We start from the raw sequence: 27,680 nt of genomic DNA, 5'->3' as shown, positions 1-27,680 counted from the left end.
TTGAAGCAGAATGAAAATTCATATACCGAGATTTGGTCATAGGAATGACAGGCTGTCGTAATTTACTTCTGTTGTAAACATGTTGTTTTCATTGGAATTAGACAGTCAATACACATTTGAAGTGAGATAATATCATAGGTAAGTTGGCAAGAGAAAACTGTGCTGTGATGAGTAACAAAATAATACCTATAACAGAAAACCTGCTGCACTGCACCTTCCTATATCGATGTTCTCTCTTGGTCATCATACCATAAATATGTCAGTATATCTACTCGTTCCATACTCAAAAATAATTCAAAACGTGTGTGAAGTCTGCTTCTCAACAGGTTAACTACAGATTTGACAATCAATTAGGTAAGATTGTTTTTCTCTGTACCTGTTCCCAAATCTCTGTCACCCAGAGTACACCAAATTATTGTAAAATGAACTTGCACTGCAAATTGATAATGAAATACATTGCTAAGTGTTCTAAACAACTTACCAGAGGCACTTGGACTCAGAGATAATGTACGATTTGAAAGAGCAGGATATTCATTCTGCAAATCAAATAGTTCTATATTATGCAAAGCACAGACTTATTATTTCTTACCTTAACTACTAAACATTGCTAATAAACATTATTTGAATTTAAACCGGTCACCAAAAGAACAGGAAATTTGGCATACTTTCTAGGAGCACGTGCCGTCCGACTTAAGAATGTAAACTGGCGATGCAATAAGGATTAAGCAATATAACATTGTCTCTTCAACTTTGTTAGCCCTTCACAGTTTAAAGTACAAAATTGAGACCACTGCAACATTAAAAAAAAAAAAAAAACCTGTGTGTGCTGAGCACGCGCATAGTAAGTGAAACTTCTTTGACTTTTGTCACAGAAATTGTATTTGTGTTGGTGATGTTTTAATTAAAAATCAAAATACAATTTCAGTTACAAAACGCAAATAAATTTGACTTAGAATGCGCGTGCTCGGCACACATCCCATGTATTAGCTATTTGCACTAAGTGTGAATTCCTTGTGTGTATGTGTGTCAGTGTGTGTGTCAGTCAGTCAGTCAGTCAGTCAGTGTGTGTGTGTGTATGTCAGTCAGTCAGTCAGTGTGTGTGTCAGTCAGTGTGTGTGTGTGTGTCAGTCAGTGTGTGTGTATGTGTGTCAGTCAGTGTGTATGTGTAAGTCAGTGTGTGTGTCAGTCAGTGTTTGGGTGGGTCAGAGTGTGCGGGGGGGTGTGGGTGAGTCAGTCAGTGTGCGGGGAGGGGTGGGTGAGTCAGTCAGTGTGCGGGGAGGGGTGGGTCAGTCAGTCAGTGTGTGGGGAGGTGTGGGTGAGTCAGTCAGTGTGCGGGGAGGGGTGGGTCAGTCAGTCAGTGTGCGGGGAGGTGTGGGTGGGTCAGTCAGTCAGTGTGCGGGGAGGTGTGGGTGGGTCAGTCAGTCAGTGTGCGGGGAGGTGTGGGTGGGTCAGTCAGTCAGTGTGCGGGGAGGTGTGGGTGGGTCAGTCAGTCAGTGTGCGGGGAGGTGTGGGTGGGTCAGTCAGTCAGTGTGCGGGGAGGTGTGGGTGGGTCAGTCAGTCAGTGTGCGGGGAGGTGTGGGTGGGTCAGTCAGTCAGTGTGCGGGGAGGTGTGGGTGGGTCAGTCAGTCAGTGTGCGGGGAAGTGTGGGTGGGTGGGTCAGTCAGTCAGTGTGCGGGGAAGTGTGGGTGGGTGGGTCAGTCAGTCATTGTGCATGGAGGTGTGTGTGGGTGGGTCAGTCAGACAGACAGTGTGCGGGGAGGTGTGGGTGGGTCAGTCAGTGAGTGTGCGGGGAGGTGTGGGTGGGTCAGTCAGTCAGTCAGTGTGCGGGGAGGTGTGGGTCAGTCAGTCAGTCAGTGTGCGGGGAGGTGTGGGTGGGTCAGTCAGTGTGTGGGGGGGTGGGTGGGTCAGTCAGTGTGTCAGTCAGTGTGTGGGGGGGGGTGGGTGGGTCAGTCAGTGTGTGGGGGGGGGTGGGTGGGTCAGTCAGTGTGTGGGGGGTTCAGTCAGTGTGTGGGGGGCGGGGGTGGGTGGGTCAGTCAGTGTGTGGGGGGGTGGGCGGGTCAGTCAGTGTGTGGGGGGGGTGGGTGGGTCAGTCAGTGTGTGGGGGGGTGGGTGAGTCAGTGTGTAGGGGGGTGGGTGGGTCAGTCAGTGTGTGTTCAGTCAGTGTGTGGGGGGGTGGGTGGGTCAGTCAGTGTGGGGGGGGGGTGGGTGGGTCAGTCAGTGTGTGGGGGGGGGTGGGTGGGTCAGTCAGTGTGTGGGGGGGGTAGGTGGGTCAGTCAGTGTGTGGGGGGTGGGTGGGTCAGTCAGTGTGTGCGGGGAGGTGTGGGTGGGTCAGTCAGTCAGTGTGCGGGGAGGTGTGGGTGGGTCAGTCAGTCAGTGTGCGGGGAGGTGTGGGTGGGTCAGTCAGTCAGTGTGCGGGGAGGTGTGGGTGGGTCAGTCAGTCATTGTGCGGGGAGGTGTGGGTGGGTCAGTCAGTCAGTGTGCGGGGAGGTGTGGGTGGGTCAGTCAGTCAGTGTGCGGGGAGGTGTGGGTGGGTCAGTCAGTCAGTGTGCGGGGAGGTGTGGGTGGGTCAGTCAGTCAGTGTGCGGGGAAGTGTGGGTGGGTGGGTCAGTCAGTCAGTGTGCGGGGAAGTGTGGGTGGGTGGGTCAGTCAGTCATTGTGCGTGGAGGTGTGTGTGGGTGGGTCAGTCAGACAGACAGTGTGCGGGGAGGTGTGGGTGGGTCAGTCAGTCAGTGTGCGGGGAGGTGTGGGTGGGTCAGTCAGTCAGTCAGTGTGCGGGGAGGTGTGGGTGGGTCAGTCAGTGTGTGGGGGGGTGGGTGGGTCAGTCAGTGTGTGGGGGGGTGGGTGGGTCAGTCAGTGTGTGGGGGGGGGTGGGTGGCTCAGTCAGTGTGTGGGGGGGGGTGGGTGGGTCAGTCAGTGTGTGGGGGGTTCAGTCAGTGTGTGGGGGGGGTGGGTGGGTCAGTCAGTGTGTGGGGGGGTGGGTGGACACCACTACAAAGGAAAGGGGGGGAGAAGCTGGTACAAATTAACAGGGTCTGAAAGGGGGCCCGGGACCCGACTATATTGCATGTTTTCGCTTTCTCGGTAGTATCATTATTTGTCACTCCTTGCTGCCGCCCTCCTTCTCCTTCTGAACCGCAGTATTAAATGACATCAGAACGTCGTGTTATCATGGCAACGCGACACCGTCACGGTGACGTCAGCGGCGTCATTTTACGCTGTGGTTCAGATGGAGAAGGAGGCCGTAAGCAAAGAGGCGGCCACACATCTAAGTGCGGGAGAGAAAAGAGCTGCTAAGTGTCCCGGAAAAAAACATTTCACCGGGGCCCGAACTCACTCTTGGCAGCCCAGCATGTATCTACGATTAACCATATATACCGTACAATACCCAGGCAGGAACTTGGATAAAGGACACAGCACACTGAGTGAATCAAAAAAGTTTGTATTGTGGTCAAGAAATGATACCAATGTTTTGGTCAGCTATGGGGCCTTCATCAGCAGACGGAGACGTTGGTACCATAAATAAGTAAGATAAAAGTGACAGACCTCAGCAGAAAGTTGTGTGGAGAGAATATGAAAGGCTTCAGGGATAATCACTGTTGAGTCAAGGTCTGATGCATCTGAACTTCATAAAGAAACATAGAAACCTTAGAACCTTAGAACAACACTCCATTCCATTACTCATTGTACTATGACCTGCACGGTATTGTGATGTCATTTCACCCATTCAATATGTTCTCAGAGAATACCAGTAACTCAGACTAATCCACGGAGGAAACTTGGATTCACTTTACTATTTGGGATTACACATGGACTACCTGATTCCCACTCAGATTTTGTGATTGATACTACTGTAACCCCCTGTATCTGCTATCAGCACAGGACATGGCCCCTTTAAGAATTACATTCCACTGGACCATGTGACTGTGCTTAGCCAGTGGAGTGACAGTTGGAAAGGGAGCCGAGGGAGTGAGGCTACTACAGAGAGAGATTAGGGAGCCCGGCTGTGCATGAATTACACCAGGTTGGAGTGGGTGAGCTAACCCACAAAGGATTTAAACTGCAGTTATATTGCCATCAGTTTGATCTTTATGAAGCACCAGGCCTGCAACACACACACAGTTTATGAGCTGCAACGATTGTGCTAGCGCACCAGGATCTACAGGCCAGTACCCCATGATTGGGAGGCCAGACAGAGATAAAAGTTATTATTTGTTTGCACAGCGTTCGCACTGTTGGTATAGTTTGCTTAAATATGTGTATGGAGTGATTCTGAGATTAAGTCACCGTACTAATTCATATGAGATATGCAACGCCACAAATTATAGCTATGAGAATATAAAAATTGTTATAATTCATTACCACTGTGTTGTATCTTGTCACTACAGTCTCACACAACATGTAGCTCACACTATAAGAATTAAACAATAACCCATAGGACTCAGGCTCCCACCTCAGTGATAGGCCATATAATCTGAGGTAAAATAAAGAGGGGTTATATGTATATAATATATATATATATTTTTTTTAATTCTCAATATATTTTAATACATAACACAAAAAAAAGCACATGCTTCATAGCGCGTAACTGTGTACAAAAATGGGTAAATTTATTAAGGAGAGTGTCCTTAGGAGATACACTTACAAAAGGTTAAAATAACATGTACATTGGAGAGAAACTGTATGGGGCGTCATCTACAGGAGCAGGGGGGGGGGTGGGGGGCATAGTGATACTGTGCATCTGGTGTAGCTGCATCTGACTCCTGCCACGAGCCCTGCAGCGTTTCAAGTGCTCAAAAGAGCTTCCTTCTGTAATGCACCGTTGGAAATACAGGCAGAGCAGCTGAAAGGTAACGAGAACACAGTACCTCCTCCCACACGCCCGCCTGAGATGACGTCACCGCGTCTCTACGCGTTTCGTCACGTTGCGTGACTTCCTCAGGAGTTGATTGGTTGATGTGTCATAGCCAGTTTTATAGGGCAAAGTCCACGTAAACACGGCGAAAAAAGCTCAAAGAAGACTGGAATCAGCTCTGCTGATTCAACACACAATCGAAAACGGCTAATAGTATGATATTATTGTTAGAAAAATGATATAATCAATACTAAAATCGCATAAAATGCACTGTGTGCTATACAAAACTAACAAAAACAAACCAGTATAAATATTAAAGGTGGATACATTAGTGATAAATATAAAAATAAACACTAGCAATAAAAATCGGTGTATATATAATACCCGTAAATATAGCATAAACTAATCTAATCATTAGATCTTCAGTGGTGATAGAAAATAAATGCACTGTGGTATACAGCTACTTGAAGTAAAATTTATAATATTTGCAGTCCACCTACAATCAATGAGAAGCATTGATTTAATTATTTTGTCGAGGGAGTTTATGATTTTTCGATTAACTGGGTCAAAGTTACAAGATTATACAAAAATTGTGACAAGTTTTAGAAGTAGATAAAAAGGAATCTGTACGTTGCTTTGTATAGGGTTCCTGAAAGATTACGGGTAGATTTGGAACATATATTAGCACGCATTAAAGAACTGCATCCGTTATAATAAAAAACAAAGAGAATATCCACCCAAGTTAAACTTCGTATCTCTGACCAACATTGTGTATATTTGTCAAGAGTTGGAAAACTTCAGAAGAATGTCAAATATTGAAAAGACCCAGAGCTAGATATTTATCCTGATCTCCTTCACCCATGATGTGATCAATGAAAAGTGTATGACCTAGATCTATATACAGATGAGGCGCGATACAAGTTCCCCGTGCATCACGTGGTGGACCGCGGCTCAAGTGCGGCCAAGCACGATCACAGCCCAGCGCAGAGGTAATTTCCCTAGAATTTTTAACGTTGCTGCCTATATCTATACTGTATATATTTGTTTATTCTCTAATTAAGTTTACGTCAAACCACTTATTTTGCTTAGGGAGTGTACAAAATACATATTGGGTGTTATTCATTCAATTGAGATGGAGCCGATAGAGGCACTATGGCACACAAACTCCCATGGATGTCAATGGCAATTTCCACTCGATGGTGCCATTACAGATGAATTAATAACCCCCATTGTCCCATCTGTAACCCCAGGGGATGCTATGTACAATAATGGTTGTGTTACCACTTATATAGTAATATTCTTTGCAAGTACCTAAGCAACTGAAGGTTCACATATCAACAAAATAACACTGCTGTACTAAAACCATGACGACACAGCACTGGTTGTTCCAAGAACAGTCTGACATTGATTGACCTGCTAAATCTGAAAGGAATTTCAAGATTAACTAAACCCTAGTATCTCTGCCTATGAAAAGAATATGAAAACCAGAAACAGGCACTCAAAACATTAATATTTGACATTTCAGTTACTGTACCAAAGTAATCTTTATCAAGCCTTAATGAATAAGCACAAGCAAAGCTCCCTTCATTACACCTTCTTCAATGTTATGGTTAGAGGTCCAAGAAAAATCAAGGTCTTGGCAATTAAAGATTGAATGCGTAATTGAGAAGACTCCCACCCCCTCATTAAGAGGTCCTTGATGAAAATAAAATTTTACTTAAAAGAAGTTAAAGCAGACATGTTTTAAAGTCTGATTACATTTGTTTAAACAAAGACCATTTCATTGCTACATTTTCATTATACCGCTCAACCCCCTTATAACGCTTTTCTTGGGGTCCAAAGAATCACATCGCGCTATAAGCAGATCGCGTTAGAAATAATGTATAATTGTATGCATTGTACAAGAAAGTATTTAAGATATCAATAATAGTGTTAAGTATTCATAAATAAGAAAAGTGGGAGCCACGCTTGCATCGCGGTATAAGCAGATTCGCGTTGTAACGGATCGCCTTATAATGGGGTTGAGCTGTATATATGTTTTGGTAAACTAGGATTGTGCATGTAAAGGCAGGCTACAGATTAAAAAAACAATACATTATGAGGCAAAGTAATACATTTTACACCTACGGAAGGGAATGCCAAACCAGTTTACATTCTTGCACCCAATACAAAATCCTTAGAATAATTCAAGGAGAACAAGTTATTGTAAAAAGTATGCCCTCTAACAGCCAGGTATATTTTATGCATCATTCAGTGTTGAATGAACGTGACTTGTTGCTAAATGCTGGCCTTATATATGGTGAGAACGTATAGTAGAGGACTTGCTATACAGGTGTAGTGTGTTAGGATCGTGCAGTAAACTTCAATTTCAGGAAATATAACTTTCTTGCTTTTTTTTGAGAACATGAATATTTTCACAAAATCTGGACATACAAAAACAATAACTATACAAGACGAAGTATTTTATATAGTAAACCACAAAGTTTAATGACAGTTCCACAATATTAACTCACAAAAACATTACATTGAACAAATACTGTATAAAAGTAACCATATACAGGTTTAGTGAACACAACCATACTGTTGAAAATATTTACATCTTTCAGCATAAATGTTGAGGTTTCCATAGTATTTGTATAACTGGGCAATCGGTGTTTTAAAATAATAATAAAAAAATTTAAAAAAAAGAAAAGAATCGCCACAATATTTAAAATAAGTATTACATTTGGATAAAACGGATCTAAATAGAAATGTTTTTACAATTAAGAAACAGTTGAACTAGACACACTAAGTGGCAGTTAAAATAAAAAAAAAACATGTACATTACAGGAATATCCCGTTATCAGTTACACAATTGCCTCGATTAAAAATGTATCCTAACATTAAAACCATGCTTTTCAACTCAACTGAATTTACTTGCTAATTGGAAGTAAAAAAAGGATAAAATGCGGCGAATTCAGATTTCCCCAAATCTGCATTTCAAATCCACTTAACACGTTAGTAATATAGCTGAGACTTCCTATCCACACAAAAGGTTTACAGGTTTATTCTCAGTCGGCACACGAAATACGCGTCAAGAATGGAAATGTTGGATTCCGTGATGTTACGGCGCATCTCATGACATGACCAACTGAGTTCTATGACAACATTTTCACGTGCGTATTATAGCTCCTGGGAGATAGGCGATGGAGAGCAATATCCACCTTCACCTACATAAGGGACAATGCAGAAACTGGAGACGTACAGCTGTGGACTCCCGTTGTAAAATGTGCAGATGCTTAATACAGGTGTAGCTAAACTAAATTTACCTATAAGCTAGGAAAGCCACAGGCTTGTGACCACAGCGTTCCCCGGCAGCAGGCATCGATAGTGCCTAGGGACAGATACAAGGAATGAACCCTCTCCCACAGGAAGCCGTGGCTTTTACCTTCCCTGGAGCCTAGGGATGTTTGTTTTTTTTCTGCCGTGGCTCCAGGAATGCTAGATTTGCCTACATTTGTAGGCAACCTAAAAGGACTTTAATGATTTACTCTTAGGATAAAATGCAACCAGCAAAGGGATTGCTTAAGCATGAATCAGTACAAAAATATACATATTTCAAAAATGATCTTGCAGTTCTCAGCAGCCGAGTCAATATCTTACTTGTAGCTCAATTTCCTGTAGATGCTAAAAAGAAGAGCAGTATATTAGAAATCTTTAATATCCCATAACTCTTCACAAATACAAAGAGATGAAAAAGACAAATACAGGGGGTCTCTAATGCTGTTACTTCTTCACCCCCCCCCCCCCCCCCCCCCATATCTGGCATTCACTAATCTACCAGGATCTATGGAGCATGTGGTTAACTTAATTTATCATAACTAGAATGTACACAACTTTCACGTTAACCCTTAAGAGAAGTTTCAACAGTTTATACATTGGCAGGTTCTACGTATTCTATTTTAATGTCGCGACTGGAGATAAAAATGTTACACAAATGAGCAAAACTGGTCAATTTGGGACTTCCGCCACAAACAAATAATTAGTGACATTTCCAAATATTCGCCACGCTTTACAAATGTATTATTTACTACAAGCTCTGGTGAGATGCCATCTTCAGCAAAATGTACGTGAAATTAGTTACTGTAAATACAATCTGTGCGGCACAGAGACAGAAATACACCACATGCCTAACTGGAGTCAGAGTTGGTAGTAATACTGTAGTATTTGTGTATGAATGGGAGTCTTCTGGGCTGCATATAAGGGAAACAGTAAAAATCCTGATGAACAATAGGCCTCAGCCCCTAGGAGAGTGCAAGAGAACCTGCCACGCCCTGGCTACTTTTCCCCCACTTCACAACTGCCACTTCAATGTGAGGAGCGTAGGGGGGATGGAAACTGAATGCAGAACACGGATCTCAGTCTCGCGATCCCTCTGAGCTCAAGCACAGTGCTAGGACATGTCAGTAGGGACCACCACAACCTGTTAGAGCCACCAAGAGAACCATATGATACCTCTAGCACCGATTGACTATATATATACATATATATATATATATATATATATATATATATATTATATATAAATATATATATATGAACAGATGGCATTCTCGTGTATAAAAGTGATTGTAGGTGCTTGTCCCATAATAAGCAGATAGACAAAAGTATCCTCACCGGGCAGACTTTGTAGCAGGCTTTCCAGAAAGAACGAGACCGCACATCAGGCAACCTGAATTCCAAGATGTATTGCAGGTAAGTGGCACAAACACACGACGTTTCGGTCCAGTTTGTAGGACCGAAACGTTGGGTGTTTGTACCACTTACCTGCAATACATCTTGGAATTCAGGTTGCCTGGTGTGTGGTCTCGTTATTTCTGGAAAGCCTGCTACAAAGTCTGCCCCATATAGTTACTGGAGTAATAATTATGATTCAACATTTAATTATTATTCAATTGAATTTATATAGTCACAATATAGTAAATATTGCTTTTGTGTGCGGTATGATGAACACATTTAGTAAGGTTAATACCCTGGTTAAGTTCTGCCTTGCGTCTGTGTCAAAAGCTTAGGTTCCAAGTGCAGGCCCATGTACTAAAATATATAAGGGAATGCCGGCTCTCTAATTCTTTATATGAAAATGACAGCTGGGGCGACCAAGACGGATCGCGTGTACTCAGATTTGCAATTCTAAGGACGTTCTCTCCAAAGGATCCATTAAAACCAGATTTAAATGGAGTTACCATGGGGTTGGTATGTCTTTACAACTACAGGCTAGCAAGAATTAAATGTTTTGTACAGTATGTGTTGGTGTACAAACCAATGTACGTGGTTGTTATAATGATATTCTACACATTTTTACATGTAACCAGTTGCAGATACATTAATTTCACCCACAAATTACATTTAATATGTATATATCTGAGGGGTTATCTGGAATATGATGGTGCTGGTTAAGTACTTGGAGAGACTTATGGAGTCTTTTATACTCTGATTAAAGTCGAAATAAATGAAAGTCCTCGATTTCAGGTCATAAATGTGTCCCCGGTCAAGGGAAAGTGATAAACAATCAAGACACTCCCCTACAGACTTGTAAAGGTATTTAGAGACCCGTTTTGTGGTTGATCCCTTTCATACACTCAAGCATCTACGTGACATTTATCAACATGGCTTTCTTTCTATTGTACTCTTTTTCCATAGGAGAAATTCTCTACCCGCAGATTAGTGAAGTGCTCAGGGACGAGAATGCGGTAAACACTCCCTAATTGGAATGCATGTTAAATGTGGTGAGAGATAATATAATGTGTACAGTTGCATTTATGCTTGTACTGTACTTCTTTTACATCTGACATTCAGCTCTCGTGACATGTTTTACAGGAACATTTATCACGACTCCATATATTAACCAAACTGTGATGGTAATAACAACAGCCAAACCAGGATTTGATACTAAACATTGTGCCTTTAAAAACAAAAAACAGAAACAATGCACATTTATGCTTTCAAACAAATAGTTAAGAAATGAAAAAACACATGGATTTTTACTGGCTGCTCAACAGCTAAATCAGGTTTCAAATTAAACTAAGGAGTACTGAAGAAAGCTTATGTTACTAAATCCTTTGTTCCATTTTTTAGAAGTTACCGTCATTTCACCATACCTGGTGTTGGTCCTTTGTACTCTTCTAGGTGAGCTCCAAGTATTGGGACCTCTTGGGCTCCAGCTGTATCCCCTCTGAGCCAAAGAACCTTGAAGCAGAATGAAAATTCATATACCGAGATTTGGTCATAGGAATGACAGGCTGTCGTAATTTACTTCTGTTGTAAACATGTTGTTTTCATTGGAATTAGACAGTCAATACACATTTGAAGTGAGATAATATCATAGGTAAGTTGGCAAGAGAAAACTGTGCTGTGATGAGTAACAAAATAATACCTATAACAGAAAACCTGCTGCACTGCACCTTCCTATATCGATGTTCTCTCTTGGTCATCATACCATAAATATGTCAGTATATCTACTCGTTCCATACTCAAAAATAATTCAAAACGTGTGTGAAGTCTGCTTCTCAACAGGTTAACTACAGATTTGACAATCAATTAGGTAAGATTGTTTTTCTCTGTACCTGTTCCCAAATCTCTGTCACCCAGAGTACACCAAATTATTGTAAAATGAACTTGCACTGCAAATTGATAATGAAATACATTGCTAAGTGTTCTAAACAACTTACCAGAGGCACTTGGACTCAGAGATAATGTACGATTTGAAAGAGCAGGATATTCATTCTGCAAATCAAATAGTTCTATATTATGCAAAGCACAGACTTATTATTTCTTACCTTAACTACTAAACATTGCTAATAAACATTATTTGAATTTAAACCGGTCACCAAAAGAACAGGAAATTTGGCATACTTTCTAGGAGCACGTGCCGTCCGACTTAAGAATGTAAACTGGCGATGCAATAAGGATTAAGCAATATAACATTGTCTCTTCAACTTTGTTAGCCCTTCACAGTTTAAAGTACAAAATTGAGACCACTGCAACATTAAAAAAAAAATAAAAAGCTGTGTGTGCTGAGCACGCGCATAGTAAGTGAAACTTCTTTGACTTTTGTCACAGAAATTGTATTTGTGTTGGTGATGTTTTAATTAAAAATCAAAATACAATTTCAGTTACAAAACGCAAATAAATTTGACTTAGAATGCGCGTGCTCGGCACACATCCCATGTATTAGCTATTTGCACTAAGTGTGAATTCCTTGTGTGTATGTGTGTCAGTGTGTGTGTCAGTCAGTCAGTCAGTCAGTCAGTGTGTGTGTGTGTATGTCAGTCAGTCAGTCAGTGTGTGTGTCAGTCAGTGTGTGTGTGTGTGTCAGTCAGTGTGTGTGTATGTGTGTCAGTCAGTGTGTATGTGTAAGTCAGTGTGTGTGTCAGTCAGTGTTTGGGTGGGTCAGAGTGTGCGGGGGGGTGTGGGTGAGTCAGTCAGTGTGCGGGGAGGGGGTGGGTGAGTCAGTCAGTGTGCGGGGAGGGGTGGGTCAGTCAGTCAGTGTGTGGGGAGGTGTGGGTGAGTCAGTCAGTGTGCGGGGAGGGGTGGGTCAGTCAGTCAGTGTGCGGGGAGGTGTGGGTGGGTCAGTCAGTCAGTGTGCGGGGAGGTGTGGGTGGGTCAGTCAGTCAGTGTGCGGGGAGGTGTGGGTGGGTCAGTCAGTCAGTGTGCGGGGAGGTGTGGGTGGGTCAGTCAGTCAGTGTGCGGGGAGGTGTGGGTGGGTCAGTCAGTCAGTGTGCGGGGAGGTGTGGGTGGGTCAGTCAGTCAGTGTGCGGGGAGGTGTGGGTGGGTCAGTCAGTCAGTGTGCGGGGAGGTGTGGGTGGGTCAGTCAGTCAGTGTGCGGGGAAGTGTGGGTGGGTGGGTCAGTCAGTCAGTGTGCGGGGAAGTGTGGGTGGGTGGGTCAGTCAGTCATTGTGCGTGGAGGTGTGTGTGGGTGGGTCAGTCAGACAGACAGTGTGCGGGGAGGTGTGGGTGGGTCAGTCAGTGAGTGTGCGGGAGGTGTGGGTGGGTCAGTCAGTCAGTGTGCGGGGAGGTGTGGGTGGGTCAGTCAGTCAGTGTGCGGGGAGGTGTGGGTGGGTCAGTCAGTCAGTGTGCGGGGAGGTGTGGGTGGGTCAGTCAGTCAGTGTGCGGGGAGGTGTGGGTGGGTCAGTCAGTCAGTGTGCGGGGAGGTGTGGGTGGGTCAGTCAGTCAGTGTGCGGGAAGTGTGGGTGGGTGGGTCAGTCAGTCAGTGTGCGGGGAAGTGTGGGTGGGTGGGTCAGTCAGTCATTGTGCGTGGAGGTGTGTGGGTGGGTCAGTCAGACAGACAGTGTGCGGGGAGGTGTGGGTGGGTCAGTCAGTGAGTGTGCGGGGAGGTGTGGGTGGGTCAGTCAGTCAGTCAGTGTGCGGGGAGGTGTGGGTCAGTCAGTCAGTCAGTGTGCGGGGAGGTGTGGGTGGGTCAGTCAGTGTGTGGGGGGGTGGGTGGGTCAGTCAGTGTGTCAGTCAGTGTGTGGGGGGGGGGTGGGTGGGTCAGTCAGTGTGTGGGGGGGGGTGGGTGGGTCAGTCAGTGTGTGGGGGGTTCAGTCAGTGTGTGGGGGGCGGGGGTGGGTGGGTCAGTCAGTGTGTGGGGGGGTGGGTGGGTCAGTCAGTGTGTGGGGGGGGTGGGTGGGTCAGTCAGTGTGTGGGGGGTGTGGGTGAGTCAGTGTGTAGGGGGGTGGGTGGGTCAGTCAGTGTGTGTTCAGTCAGTGTGTGGGGGGGTGGGTGGGTCAGTCAGTGTGGGGGGGGGTGGGTGGGTCAGTCAGTGTGTGGGGGGGGGGTGGGGGGGTCAGTCAGTGTGTGGGGGGGGTAGGTGGGTCAGTCAGTGTGTGGGGGGGTGGGTGGGTCAGTCAGTGTGTGGGGGGGGGTGGGTGGGTCAGTCAGTCAGTGTGCGGGGAGGTGTGGGTGGGTCAGTCAGTCAGTGTGCGGGGAGGTGTGGGTGGGTCAGTCAGTCAGTGTGCGGGAGGTGTGGGTGGGTCAGTCAGTCAGTGTGCGGGGAGGTGTGGGTGGGTCAGTCAGTCAGTGTGCGGGGAGGTGTGGGTGGGTCAGTCAGTCAGTGTGCGGGGAAGTGTGGGTGGGTGGGTCAGTCAGTCAGTGTGCGGGGGAAGTGTGGGTGGGTGGGTCAGTCAGTCATTGTGCGTGGAGGTGTGTGTGGGTGGGTCAGTCAGACAGACAGTGTGCGGGGAGGTGTGGGTGGGTCAGTCAGTGAGTGTGCGGGGAGGTGTGGGTGGGTCAGTCAGTCAGTCAGTGTGCGGGGAGGTGTGGGTCAGTCAGTCAGTCAGTGTGCGGGGAGGTGTGGGTGGGTCAGTCAGTGTGTGGGGGGGTGGGTGGGTCAGTCAGTGTGTCAGTCAGTGTGTGGGGGGGGGTGGGTGGGTCAGTCAGTGTGTGGGGGGGGGTGGGTGGGTCAGTCAGTGTGTGGGGGGTTCAGTCAGTGTGTGGGGGGCGGGGGTGGGTGGGTCAGTCAGTGTGTGGGGGGGTGGGTGGGTCAGTCAGTGTGTGGGGGGGGTGGGTGGGTCAGTCAGTGTGTGGGGGGGTGGGTGAGTCAGTGTGTAGGGGGGTGGGTGGGTCAGTCAGTGTGTGTTCAGTCAGTGTGTGGGGGGGTGGGTGGGTCAGTCAGTGTGGGGGGGGGTGGGTGGGTCAGTCAGTGTGTGGGGGGGGGGTGGGGGGGTCAGTCAGTGTGTGGGGGGGGTAGGTGGGTCAGTCAGTGTGTGGGGGGTGGGTGGGTCAGTCAGTGTGTGGGGGGGGGGTGGGTGGGTCAGTCAGTCAGTGTGCGGGGAGGTGTGGGTGGGTCAGTCAGTCAGTGTGTGGGGAGGTGTGGGTGGGTCAGTCAGTCAGTGTGCGGGGAGGTGTGGGTGGGTCAGTCAGTCAGTGTGCGGGGAGGTGTGGGTGGGTCAGTCAGTCAGTGTGCGGGGAGGTGTGGGTGGGTCAGTCAGTCAGTGTGCGGGGAGGTGTGGGTGGGTCAGTCAGTCAGTGTGCGGGGAGGTGTGGGTGGGTCAGTCAGTCAGTGTGCGGGGAGGTGTGGGTGGGTCAGTCAGTCAGTGTGCGGGGAAGTGTGGGTGAGTGGGTCAGTCAGTCAGTGTGCGGGGAAGTGTGGGTGGGTGGGTCAGTCAGTCATTGTGCGTGGAGGTGTGTGTGGGTGGGTCAGTCAGACAGACAGTGTGCGGGGAGGTGTGGGTGGGTCAGTCAGTCAGTGTGCGGGGAGGTGTGGGTGGGTCAGTCAGTCAGTCAGTGTGCGGGGAGGTGTGGGTGGGTCAGTCAGTGTGTGGGGGGGTGGGTGGGTCAGTCAGTGTGTGGGGGGGTGGGTGGGTCAGTCAGTGTGTGGGGGGGGGGTGGGTGGCTCAGTCAGTGTGTGGGGGGGGTGGGTGGGTCAGTCAGTGTGTGGGGGGTTCAGTCAGTGTGTGGGGGGGGTGGGTGGGTCAGTCAGTGTGTGGGGGGGTGGGTGGGTCAGTCAGTGTGTGGGGGGGTGGGTGGGTCAGTCAGTGTGTGGGGGGGTGGGTGAGTCAGTGTGTGGGGGGGTGGGTGGGTCAGTCAGTGTGTGGGGGGGGTGGGTGGGTCAGTCAGTGTGGGGGGGGGGTTGGTGGGTCAGTCAGTGTGTGGGGGGGGGGTGGGGGGGTCAGTCAGTGTGTGGGGGGGTGGGTGGGTCAGTCAGTGTGTGGGGGGGTGGGTGGGTCAGTCAGTGTGTGGGGGGGGGGTGGGTGGGTCAGTCAGTGTGTGGGGGGGGTGGGTGCGTCAGTCAGTGTGTGGGGGGGGGGGGTCAGTCAGTGTGTGGGGGGGGTGGGTGGGTCAGTCAGTGTGTGGGGGTGGGTGGGTCAGTCAGTGTGTGGGGGGGGTGGGTCAGTCAGTGTGTGGGGGGGGGGTGGGTGGGTCAGTCAGTGTGTGGGTCAGTCACTGTGGGTGGGGTGTGGGTGGGTCAGTCAGTGTGTGGGGGGGGGTGGGTCAGTCAGTGTGTGTCGGGGGGTGGGTTCAGTCAGTGTGTGTGTGGGGGGGGGGGTCAGTCAGTGTGTGTGGGGGGGGGGTCAGTCAGTGTGTGTGGGGGGGGGGCGGGTGGGTCAGTCAGTGTGTGGGGGGGGGTGGGTGGGTCAGTCAGTGTGTGGGGGGGGTGGGTGGGTCAGTCAGTGTGTGGGGGGGGGTCAGTCAGTGTGTGGGGGGGTGGGTGGGTCAGTCAGTGTGTGGGGGGGGTGGGGGGGTCAGTCAGTGACGGGGGGGGTGGGTGGGTCAGTCAGTGTGTGGGGGGGGTGTGGGGGTCAGTCAGTGTGTGGGGGGCGTGGGGGGGGTCAGTCAGTGTGTGTGGGGGGGGTCAGTCAGTGGGTGGGGTCAGTCAGTGTGTGGGGGAGGGGGTCAGTGAGTGTGTGGGGGTGTGTGTCAGTGTGTGTGTCAGTCAGTGTGTATGTGTGTGTGTGTATGTGAGTCAGTGTGTGTGTATGTGAGTCAGTACAGTATGTGTGTATGTGTCAGTGTGTATGTGTCAGTGTGTATGTATGTGTGTGTGTGTGTGTGTGTCCTGCCCCCCTTTCTCCTGACTCTCCCCAGCACACTTGTCCTCCCCCCAGCACACTTGTCCTCCCCCCAGCACCCTTATCCTTTCCCTGCACCCAGACCCTTTCAGCATTCCCCCCCCCCCCCCATTCCTACCAGATCGCGGCACAGAGGAGATGGAGGCAGTGTCGGCGGGGGGAGAGGGAGAAGCGCGTCATCGTCAGCTGGAGCCAACTCGGAGGCTTCTGATGGTGCTGTGGGGGACGTGGGGGACGCAGCGCACTCATCACCCCCCTCCTCCCCCCCCGTTTCCGGAGCAGTTCTATGCCTCGGCCGGGGCATGCACCGGGAGGAGAGGCCGCAGGAGATCAGTGCCTGCATAGAGCCCCGGGGAGCAGTGTGGGCTTCAGTGTCCCTGTGAGGAGAGTCATGGCGTCTCGAGCGTCGCCATGACTACCGGGCATGCGCAGCATATCAATGGGCGGGGAACGGGCGGGGAATCAGCGGCGCCGTCACAACTGCGCATGCGCGGCATGGCAGCGGCCGTTAGGAGCGCCGCATTTGTCACGATGTGTGGGGGGGGTGGGGCTGGGGGGGGGAGGGGGCTTAGGGGGGGGAGCGATTAGGAGCGGCGCCGGCGGCGATCTGATTTGTGGAGCGGGTGTGATGTCAGTGTTGGGGTCGGGCTGAGCCAGAACACAGCCCGGCCTCAACTGCCAGCACTGACGTCACATCCGTTTCATTTCTGTCTCCACAATTCTTTTTTGCCCCATCACGAATGAGGTGCCACTAAGGAAGTTTCACTTCAAAAAAAGTTTGCACTCACTATAATCAGTTTTTCTCAACAATCTTCTCAGGACAACTCAAATGTTAGGAATAACAAATTAATTACCAAGCATGTGTGCAATTATATTAAATATGAATGTGTGATGGATATAACCAGCCAATAGCCTAGCTAAGGTGCCCAAGTGAGAAGATTGAGAGAAAGTGTCGCAGACACACACAATTACAAGTTGCTATAAAACTACTTCAGAGCAATTTGCAGTCAGCTCTGAAGTGGGATCCAGCAGAACTTTCTAATGCACTAATTTGCACAGAACGATAGCCTACAAAGTGAAAAAAGATCCCAGCTCTGCAAGCTGAGGCAAAGAGACTAGTAACAGGCACTGGCATTCACGGACCGTTCTACTCCAAAAAGCTCAAATGGCTAAAATTCAACTAAAGCGTATTTTTGGAACAAAGGATCAGAGTTACAGTTTTGATTTGATTCAATAAGGTGGGTGGGGAGGGAGAGAACCCATACACTGCACTATATCCAGGAGGAAGATTAGAAAACAGACTTTGGCTTAGTCAGTATGCACTCTGTTCTAGAACCATAACAGTAAAATACATTTGCAAGACCAAAAAGGCAGATTGACTTACTGGATAATGACTAGAGTTGCCATTGTACGAGGCTTCGAAAACACTCTCAGCCTTTCCCACTGGGGACACCGGTTTGCTATATAATAAGATTGTGGCTGCAATGCACCCGACATATGGCTTTCTGGTATACTTCTGTGCCTTTTAAGCTTTGAAAAAGACAGATCATCACTTGCTGCCCTTTTACGTCTGCTTGACACTGGTGAATTGATCAGAGCATTTACAGTTTCTGATACTTGCGTTTCTTGGCTAATTGCGTTTAGGATTCTTCGCCTGGGCAAAAACATCGGATGTGGATCCCCTAAAACTAGTTTCCTGTACACGGTTTTAAGTTCTGAACTGGTTTTAGCAGGACTTTTCACTATAGGAAATGTGGAAAAAGAATGCCTTCTTCTTATGGTGCCTTGAATCTCTTTGGGCCACATAATCAGCCCTACATGGTTAGAAGTCTGTGCTGGTGACTTTATCTCACAATTCTCCAGCTTCCTTTGATTCAGCAACGCCGCAGACAACAGTTTTGATGGCGATTCACCAACTTGATAGCTTTCTCTTGGACCCAATAATGAAGAACATGGAAGTACACATCTGGTAAACCATGCGTCACTTTTACGCAAACATTCTGGCCTTGATGCGATGCCGCTCTCATTACAGATTTCGTTAGTAAAAGTCTGGTCTGTGGGAAGGGTATGTGACAAAAAAGAAGCTTGCAGTAGATTCGGCTTTGCAACTTGAAGACTTTGTTCTGTGTAAGGATCTCTGGAGCACAAGCTCCTCTGCCCACGTTCAGCAATACCGGAATTGTTCAAATCGCTTGTATCTTCAGGTCTCCAAGGCATGTGGGAATTTGCCTCATAATTAACAGTGCAACACGCTTTCTCTTTCTTAGAAATTGGGCCCAGCAGCGACTTTGAAAGCCTGGATGTGGGAATCTCTCTTTTTACTCTGGTAAGATCTGTCTTGTGCTTGTTAGCGTACCAAACATTGCGTCTGTAGTATTGAAGTACATTAACGGCTGCCCATTTTTTGCTTTGGATTTCCATCAGTCTGCTGAAAAATTGTATCATATTCGGATAAAAGTCAGCAAGAGTGACATCCCCGAATTCAGAGAAATTAGAGTCGTTACAGTCCACAGATTCTGGCTTATCTGTTTCACTGTCCTCCCCTTCCGTAAAACAAAGTGTCTGCTTACATGCTCCTGCTGTACTATCCGACGCCAACTGTCTATTGTGTCTACCAATAAATCTTTTCAGTTGTGTGGCAATGGAGACTTTTAGAGGAGAAGCAAAAGAACGGGAAGCATTGGTACTTTTATGTTCAAGATATCCAAGAGAAATATCTTCTCTGTTACCTGGAAAATGAAAATTTATAACGTTATCAATTACATTTTAAAGATCTAAAAAAAGTCAATAATTGTTCAGCTTTAACACTGTGTATTTATTCTGCAGTTGTTTTTGTAACTGGATTGGACAAGTCCCATGACCTGCATTATTTTCAGCTCTGTGACCTCCTAGTTCCAGACATACCTTCGGTGAAGTTACCGCTGTGGAAGCAGGAGATTTAAATGGCCATGATTCCAGCTTCCTATTGGCCTGCGATTTGAACGGACATTTAATTTCCCTGGAGGCTTTATACCAGTAATTTGCACCAGCATATAGTAAGATTCAGCTCCGGGGAACTCCCCAAAACTAATAAAAACCAGCCGGGTTTGCCGCGAGATCTTTGATAGATGTACAATGTTCTGTTACGTATGCTGTAGAATAGGGGCTAGTGAATATATTCTGTCATGATGTAACAATGTGACAAAACATTGACATAATGCTAACTCAGATCACACAAGCTTTCCATCTGCAATGACACACCCTCTGTGAAGTGAAGTAATGCACCATTATAACAGTGACGTCACTTCCATTCACATAAATGAAAGTTAATGCACCATTGATTGTACAGTACAGCACATTGCTTCTCACCATAAAAGAGACCGCAGTTCCTAAACAACCAACTGGACAAGACAGATATCAGATTTTTCAGTGAATGGTTTCCAAATCAACCAATTTTGTCTACAAGGTCCTTGAGCAATCTACCAAACATTACTATACAGATGCAGCCTTGGTCGTATCAGGTAGAATAAACCCACTGAAAGCAGCCATGGTTTTTACGGTTCGTTCCCCGAGCCGCAGCGTTTTGCTTTTCTTCACACAGCTCTGGCGATAGTAATACTGGCTACATCTGTATCCAATACAAAGGCAGAGAATGGCGGGGGAGGGGGGCATTTTTTATTACCGTGTTTATTTTTCATTGGCGAAACTTTTACAGAAAAATATTTTTCTCCTGTGCGTTCAACCTACAAAAAAAAGAAAAGAAAAAGATAATAGATCACGTCCTAACTAAGGCCTCGTCCAGGCTCTTCGCTTGCGTGCTGAGGCGCAGGGAAAGCGTTGTCTTTCCCTGGCCTTGCGGTTGCTTGCCCTGCGCTCCGTCAGGGGGCGGGCCAGTTCCGTCACGGAGCTGGTCCGCCCTCATTGGGCGAACCGCTCACGTGACCGGCAAGCGCTTGATTTTTTTGGATTTTTAAAATTGGGTAAGACCTACGGTTCCGCGCGCTTGCGGAAGCGTAAGCGAGCCCCTACTGAAGCCGCTCTAATTGCGACTGTAGGGGCTCAGTGCTGAACGGGAGCGCGCGTCAGCATGCTTCAGCAAGCAAGTGCTTACCATGGACGAGGCCTAAAGGTGTAATTAGCAGTGACATCTACAAGTCATACTCTACATTTTACTTGCCAATTTCCTATCAAATGGCAGAAAAGCCAATTGGCTACAGATCATAGAATTTACTTAGTAAAAAGTCATTTATTTATAAAGAGATAATATTTAGCAGCGCAGTACAACGGGCTGTGAAAGACCATAACAATAAAATGACATTAACAGACAATAAGCAAGGAGGGCCTTGCTCAAAGGATACAGTCCAAAACGTGAGGGCGTGCAAGTTACAGTGGGGAAGAAAAAAGGAAGGGTGTGTGCCGAGCATGCGCGTTCTAAGTGAAACTTCTTTGTGTTTTGTCACTGACATTGTATTTTGATTGTTATGATTTTGATTGAATTAAAGACTTGAGTATAATTTTTTTTAATTTTTTTTCCTGCAGAAATTTCCATAATACCAGTTGGAAAAGATGATACAATTGACTTATGATAACTAAAGTAAGATATACAGGTAAACCCCGTTATAGCGCGACCCGTTTTCACGTGGCTCCCGTTTAAAAATAAATAAATATATAAATCAAAAATTTTTTTTACATGTTTTTTTGCACACTGCACGCTTCACACTGCACACACTGCACACACACTCTCACTGCACACACACACACTCTCACTGCACACACACACTCACTGCACACACACTCTCACTGCACCACTGCACACACTCACAGGACACTACATACTCACAGGACACTGCACACACTGACTGCACACTGCACACACACTGCACACACTCACAGGACACTGCACACACTCACAGGACACTGCACACTGCACACACTCACAGGACACTGCACACACTCACAGGACACTGCACACACTCACAGGACACTGCACACACTCACAGGATACTGCACACTGCACACACATTCACAGGACACTGCACACACACTCACAGGACACTGCACAGCACACACACTCACAGGACACTGCACAGCACACACACTGACAGGACACTGCACAGTACACACACTCACAGGACACTGCACAGCACACACACTCACAGGACACACACACTCTCTCCCTCTCCCCCCCCCCCCCCCCCCACACACAGGATAGAATGTCTGTGGTGTAGAGCAGGAGAAGCTATCAGGAACACAGACACACAGACACACAGCTCTCTTCCTAGACAGGGCAGGCTCCCCTGGCGTCCCTGAAAAGTTTGCGAGTGAGAGCAGGAGAAGCTGCTGTGCGGGTGATCAGTGGACATGTGAGTAAAATTGCCATGGAGAGAAGGCTGCAGCCCTGAGCCTCGCACTCTCCAAGCACTGCCTGCAGCTCTCTGACTGCTGGGGAGGAGGGAGGAGTAGCACAGTGCAGCACAGTGCGATGATGCGATCCCAGCTCTCCCCCCTCTGTAGACACGGAACCCCGGGCGCGGCGGCCATTTTTAAATTTGTTTAATTAATTAATTAATTTAATTAGCGCGACCCCGTTTGTAGCGCGGTCGGATCGGGTGGTCCCCGAGGACCGCGCTATAACGGGGTTTACCTGTATACATAATTTGGATTTTAAAGTATCTAAATGCCGATACTTTCAAAAGTCTTTCATTCAATCAAAATCATAAAAATCAAAATACAAATCAGTGACAAAACAAAGAAGTTTCACTTCGAACGCGCGTGATCGGCACACACTTTTTTTTTAAAACTCACTTCTATATTTTGCTTTCATTCAGGATTACCCATGTTGTCCTTAGTTACAGTATGTGATACATTTGTATTTTATTTATTATTCATCCTCATGCTTGTGTTGCTGGTTCTTTTCATTCATAAATTTTCAACACACATACTAAGTTTTTTTTTTCAATTATCCTTAGACCAGAAGTGTTTGTTTATTTAGACAGTTGCATACATTGTATTGTATTGTATTGTATTGTATGTCTTTATTTATATAGCGCCATTAGTGTACATAGCGCTTCACAGTAGTAATACATGTGGTAATCAAATAAATAACAGATAATATAAATAACAGATCATGGGAATAAGTGCTTTAGACATAAAAGTAACATTTCGGAAGAGGAGTCCCTGCCCTGAGGAGCTTACATTCTAATTGGTAGGTAGGGAGAACGTACACAGACAGTAGGAGGGAGTTCTGGTAAGTGCGTCTGCAGGGGGCCAATCTTTATGTATCCTGTGTTCAGAATATCCACAGTGCTATTCATATGCTTCTTTAAGTAAGTGTGTCTTAAGGTGGGTCTTAAAGGTGGATAGAGAGGGTGCAAGTCGGGTACTGAGGGGAAGGGCATTCCAGAGGTGTGGGGCAGTCAGTGAAAAAGGTTTAAGGCGGGAGAGGGCTTTAGATACAAAGGGGGTAGAAAGTAGACATCCTTGAGCAGAACGCAAGAGTCGGGATGGTGCATAGCGAGAAATTAGGGCTGAGATGTAAGGAGGAGCAGAAAAGTGTAAAGCTTTAAAAGTGAGGAGAAGAATGGAGTGTGAGATGCGGGATTTGATCGGAAGCCAGGAGAGGGATTTCATGAGGGGAGATGCTGAGACAGATCTAGGAAAGAGTAGAGTGATTCTGGCAGCAGCATTTAGGATAGATTGTAGGGGAGACAGGTGAGAGGCAGGAAGGCCAGACAGCAGGAGGTTACAGTAATCAAGACGGGAGAGAATGAGGGCCTGAGTCAGAGTTTTAGCAGTCGAACAACAGAGGAAAGGGCGTATCTTAGTTATATTGCGGAGGAAAAAGCGACAAGTTTTAGAAATGTTTTGAATGTGAGGGGCGAATGTGAGAGAGGAGTCGAGTGTGACCCCTAGGCAGCGTGCTTGGGCTACTGGGTGAATGATTGTAGTTCCAACAGTAATGTGGAAGGAGGTAGTAGGGCCAGGTTTGGGAGGAAGTATGAGGAGCTCTGTTTTAGCCATGTTGAGTTTAAGGCGTCGGAGGGCCATCCAGGATGATATAGCAGAGAGACATTCAGAAACTTTGGTTTGTACAGCAGGTGTAAGGTCAGGTGTTGAAAAGTATATTTGTGTGTCGTCGGCAAAGAGGTGATAATTAAACCCAAAAGATGTTATTAGGTCACCTATAGAGAGTGTGTACAGAGAAAAGAGAAGAGGTCCCAGGACAGAGCCCTGGGGTACCCCCAAAGAGAGATCAAAAGAGGAGGAGGAGGTGTTAGCAGAAGAGACACTAAAAGTACGATGGGAGAGGTAGGATGAGATCCATGATAGAGCTTTGTTCCGAATACCTAGAGTATGGAGAATGTGGAGGAGAAGAGGGTGGTCCACGGTGTCAAATGCTGCAGAGAGGTCGAGTAATATGAGCAGAGTGTAATGACCTCTGTCTTTGGCAGCATGGAGGTCGTCAGTTATTTTGGTGAGGGCTGTTTCGGTGGAGTGAGCAGTGCGGAAGCCAGATTGTAGAGGGTCTAGGAGAGAATAGGTGTTGAGAAAATGGAGCAAGCGAGAGAATACAAGACGTTCAAGTAGTTTAGAGGCAAAAGGCAGGAGGGAGACAGGTCGATAGTTAGAAAGACAGGTAGGGTCAAGCTTGCTGTTTTTGAGTAATGGTATGACTGTTGCATGTTTGAAGGAGGATGGAAAGGTTCCAGAGCAGAGGGAGGAGTTAAAAATGTGTGTAAGCGTAGGGATTATAGTAGGAGCTAGAGGTTTTAGGAGATGGGAGGGAATGGGGTCAAGAGGGCAAGTGGTAGAGGGAGAAGAGGAGATCAACAGCGACACATCCTCCTCTGAGACAGTGGAAAAAGACTCAAGGAAGGCAGGAGGAGAGTTAGGAAGAGGTGTAGGATGGGGGGAAGAAACAGAGGGGATGTTCTGCCGTATGGATTCCACCTTTTCCTTAAAATAGTCAGCAAAGTCCTGAGCGGAGATGGAAGAAGGAGAGGCAGCTGAGGGTGGTTTGAGTAGAGTATCAAAGACAGAGAACAGTCGGCGTGGGTTAGACTTGTGCATGTTGATTAGTGCAGAAAAGTAGGCTTGTTTAGCTTGCGAGAGGGCAGAGTTGAAACAGGATAGCATAAATTTGTAGTGAAGGAAGTCTGCGAGAGTGTGAGACTTCCTCCAGAGGCGTTCAGAGGAACGAGTGGAGGAACGCAGCATGCGCGTGTGGGAATTTAGCCAGGGTCTAGGGTTAGAAGGGCGAGGGCGGCAGAGAGAAAGCGGGGCATGTAGATCAAGAGACGAGGACAAGACAGAGTTGTACTTTCTTTCATACATACAATGAATTTAACAGATGGGTGTGTAATATCAATTGTTACTTCTTTATAAGCTCATGTTCTGCTCATTTAGAGGGCTATTGAATCACCTTTGATGAAGCGAGAATTTACCTCACAAAATGTGCCAGGTGTGCCATAAATAGTGGGAACACCATAGCAACGTTTCCCAACATCCAGCACATGTGCAAGCAGCTCTGGCTGTTTCTGCACATGCGTGAAAATGGGAAACCTCTTCTATGCATGCGTGAGGGTGGACGGCCGTTTACACGCATGCACAAGCGGCTCTGGTCGTTTCTGCGAATGCGGTGCTGGCCTCTGTTAGTTGTTTCTGCGCATGCACGATAATGGAAAAGTTCTTCAGCACATGCGCGAATGCCATCAGGCGTTTGTACGCATGTGGATGCAACTTTTGCCGCTTCTGCGCATGCACTCTGACTGCTCCTGCACAAGCGGTTCTGATGTCACCTGCGCATGCGGCGACCACTTCTGTGTATGCGCGGTGCAGCACCAGCAAATTACGTCACTTCCGTTACACATTTTCGCCTCCGTGAAGGAGATTTTGTCCTATGAGAATTTACTAGGTGCCATTAAAGTTTCACTTCAAAAGATGGGTGTGGTTGTAAAGACTACTATGAATCTAGCACAGGGGTGGGCAACTCCAGTCCTCAAGGGCCACCAACAGGTCTGGTATTAATGATATTCCTGCGTCAGCACAGGTGGCTCAGTCAAAAACTGCCACCTGCGCTGAAGCAGGGATATCCTTAATACCGGACCTGTTGGTGGCCCATGAGGATTGGAGTTGCCCACCCCTGAGCTAATGTGTGTTGCAGTAGAGGCAGGAATAAGCAGAGTAACATAACAGGAGGATGTTGAAAACCATTCTTCGAAGGAAGGCGTTTTTCAGACACCTTATGTGAAGGGTAAGGCAAATTTGATGTTCCAGGGTAGGTAGAAAATGTTTGGACCCGGCAGAGGTTTTGGATGCAAGTTGAGGAATAGGAGACTAAAAAGTGAGATATCATGGAAAATGTGTGTGTGGAAGAGTTGTTTGGAGAGAACTTGCAATGTGTACAGAGCAGTGGTTCTAAAATGTAAGATTCAAAAATATATACTTACGGCCAATGTTTTAGGAATTGCTCTTTCATTGAAGTGAACAATAATATCTACATCTGCAACATATTTTTTCCCAAGCTTCAGATCTGAAAAATGCACTAAAGGAGCATGATCCTGTTAAAAAAAAATATATATATATATATATATATATATATATATATATATATATATATATATATATATATATATATATATCACTATATATAGTATAGAATAGATCATGAAGCATATTTATATAATTTTTAAAAAAAAAGGGAAGAAGGGGAGGATTCAGCACCCACCTTCCGATTTCATTTTGGACAGACCATACTGTGCAGTGATATTTTGTGGATACCTCCCACGGGAAAATAGACCTTTAACTTGATCCAAAAAGTATGGGGTGTCACATAAATGGAATGATTTACTTAAATCTGCAGTTCAGGCTGCCGTTTTTTTTTAATGTATTTATTTTTTCATTTAATATGTGCATCAATAAAATCTGCACACTGACAAGTGATTAGCTAAGCTGCAGATCGATTGTTTCTCCTGTAATTAATCGCTGAAGATTTGGTTTTGGGGGTTCTTTACATCACCATTAGGGCAGCAGAAGATTCCCCAAGATGCAAAGTTCTGTGGGAAAGATCATGTGACCAGGCAGCCACTAGATACAATTGGTGTACTGCTAGAGAGGGCAAAAGGGGTATGCCAGAGCGTTTCAGAAGAGGAAGTGTGTGTGACTTTGTAAATGGTTGCTATAGAAACAAAAATGCTTGTTACATTATAATACATTAAAAATGTCTTTAAAAAATTGTTAAAAAAAAAAAAGGGCTACAAGTATTTTCTCATTGTACAGAACTGATTTATTAAAACAAACATACACGTAGGATATTGCTTGAACTGCAGCTTTAAACCCGTCCCCTGAGCTAAAATCTCACTTCTTTGTATTAACTAATTGCAACAACAAAATTGAAACAGAAAAAAAGCCCGTCTCTCAAAAACGAATTTTAAATAAATGGTTACATTGCGCAAACGTGGGAAATTCTGGTGGTCAGTTTGCCTCCAAACTGAAGATGGACTTCCTGTTTTTGTAAGCAACACATTCCACATCGGACAAAATAGCCACCATCCCTGGTTCAAATCCAAGCCTAAGGCTGGGTCCATAGAAGGGGAAGCAGGGCTGGACCGCGCTGACGCTGAGGCTCGCCTGCTGAAATCTGCGCGATTTCATGCCCATGCAGGCGAGCCAGCGGGCGCGATCGGAGGCGGGGGGAGACTGAGGGAGGCGGGGCAGTGACGTCGCTGGGCCAATCGCCCGCGACGCACCAATGTCAACGTCACGGCGCCGTGACATTGACGCTGCTCCGCGCTGATTGGTTGTTTTCAGCCGACAGCGCTCTGAAAAACAGCTTGGCTGTCGGCTGAAAAATCCAGCGCCTCAGCATGCCTGCGGACGCTCGCGTGAGCCCCCTCTCAAGGCATCCTCATTGAGGATGCAGGGGCTCAGCGCGGAGCGTATATATAAGAAAATAGATCAGGCAATTAAGTCACCAGCAAAACAATGTAATAAGTTAATAATGAATTTCACTGTATCCAATGAGGGAGCAGCAACAACTGAACCCTTTTAGGCACGCTAGATCGTGCGGGTAATCGCTGAGAGAGTTGTGCATCTTCATCTGCACATGAAAAAGAGATGCAGGGGTTTGTAAATCTCTGTACACTCAATTATCTCTGAAAAATTCTAGTTGTTGGTTTATTAAAAAATGTATGACAGTCATTGAATCATTTAAAACTATGAAGGAACATTAATACATAGTGACGGAAGAGTAACAGGGTAAGTTCTTTTTGTTTTTGTTTCCTGTCAATATAAATACTAATAGG

General features: G+C 46.7%; 1 protein-coding gene and 1 long non-coding RNA gene across 2 annotated transcripts in view; both read right to left on the bottom strand.

Annotated features, from left to right (window-relative positions):
- Window positions 1–10,997: 10,997 nt before the first annotated feature.
- On the bottom strand, window positions 10,998–17,833 carry LOC142483037 (uncharacterized). The gene is made up of 3 exons (XR_012797193.1): window positions 17,783–17,833; window positions 11,560–11,614; window positions 10,998–11,077 (listed from the first exon to the last, which is right to left on the bottom strand). It is a non-coding gene; the product is annotated as an uncharacterized LOC142483037 (long non-coding RNA).
- A 129-nt stretch (window positions 17,834–17,962) lies between these two features.
- LOC142483040 (uncharacterized) overlaps window positions 17,963–27,680 on the bottom strand; it is a 33,189-nt gene continuing 23,471 nt past the window's right edge. Inside the window, exons 7-10 of the mRNA XM_075583126.1 lie at window positions 25,827–25,937; window positions 20,060–20,120; window positions 18,101–19,127; window positions 17,963–17,978 (exon numbers count right to left, since the gene is read on the bottom strand). Of these exons, the coding sequence (XP_075439241.1) occupies window positions 17,963–17,978; window positions 18,101–19,127; window positions 20,060–20,120; window positions 25,827–25,937 (1,215 nt within the window). The remainder of the gene's footprint in view (window positions 17,979–18,100; window positions 19,128–20,059; window positions 20,121–25,826; window positions 25,938–27,680) is intronic.

The sequence above is a fragment of the Ascaphus truei genome, unplaced genomic scaffold (assembly GCF_040206685.1).
Source record: "Ascaphus truei isolate aAscTru1 unplaced genomic scaffold, aAscTru1.hap1 HAP1_SCAFFOLD_289, whole genome shotgun sequence".
Lineage (NCBI taxonomy): Eukaryota > Metazoa > Chordata > Amphibia > Anura > Ascaphidae > Ascaphus > Ascaphus truei.
This window is presented reverse-complemented; position numbering and strand designations above follow the sequence as displayed.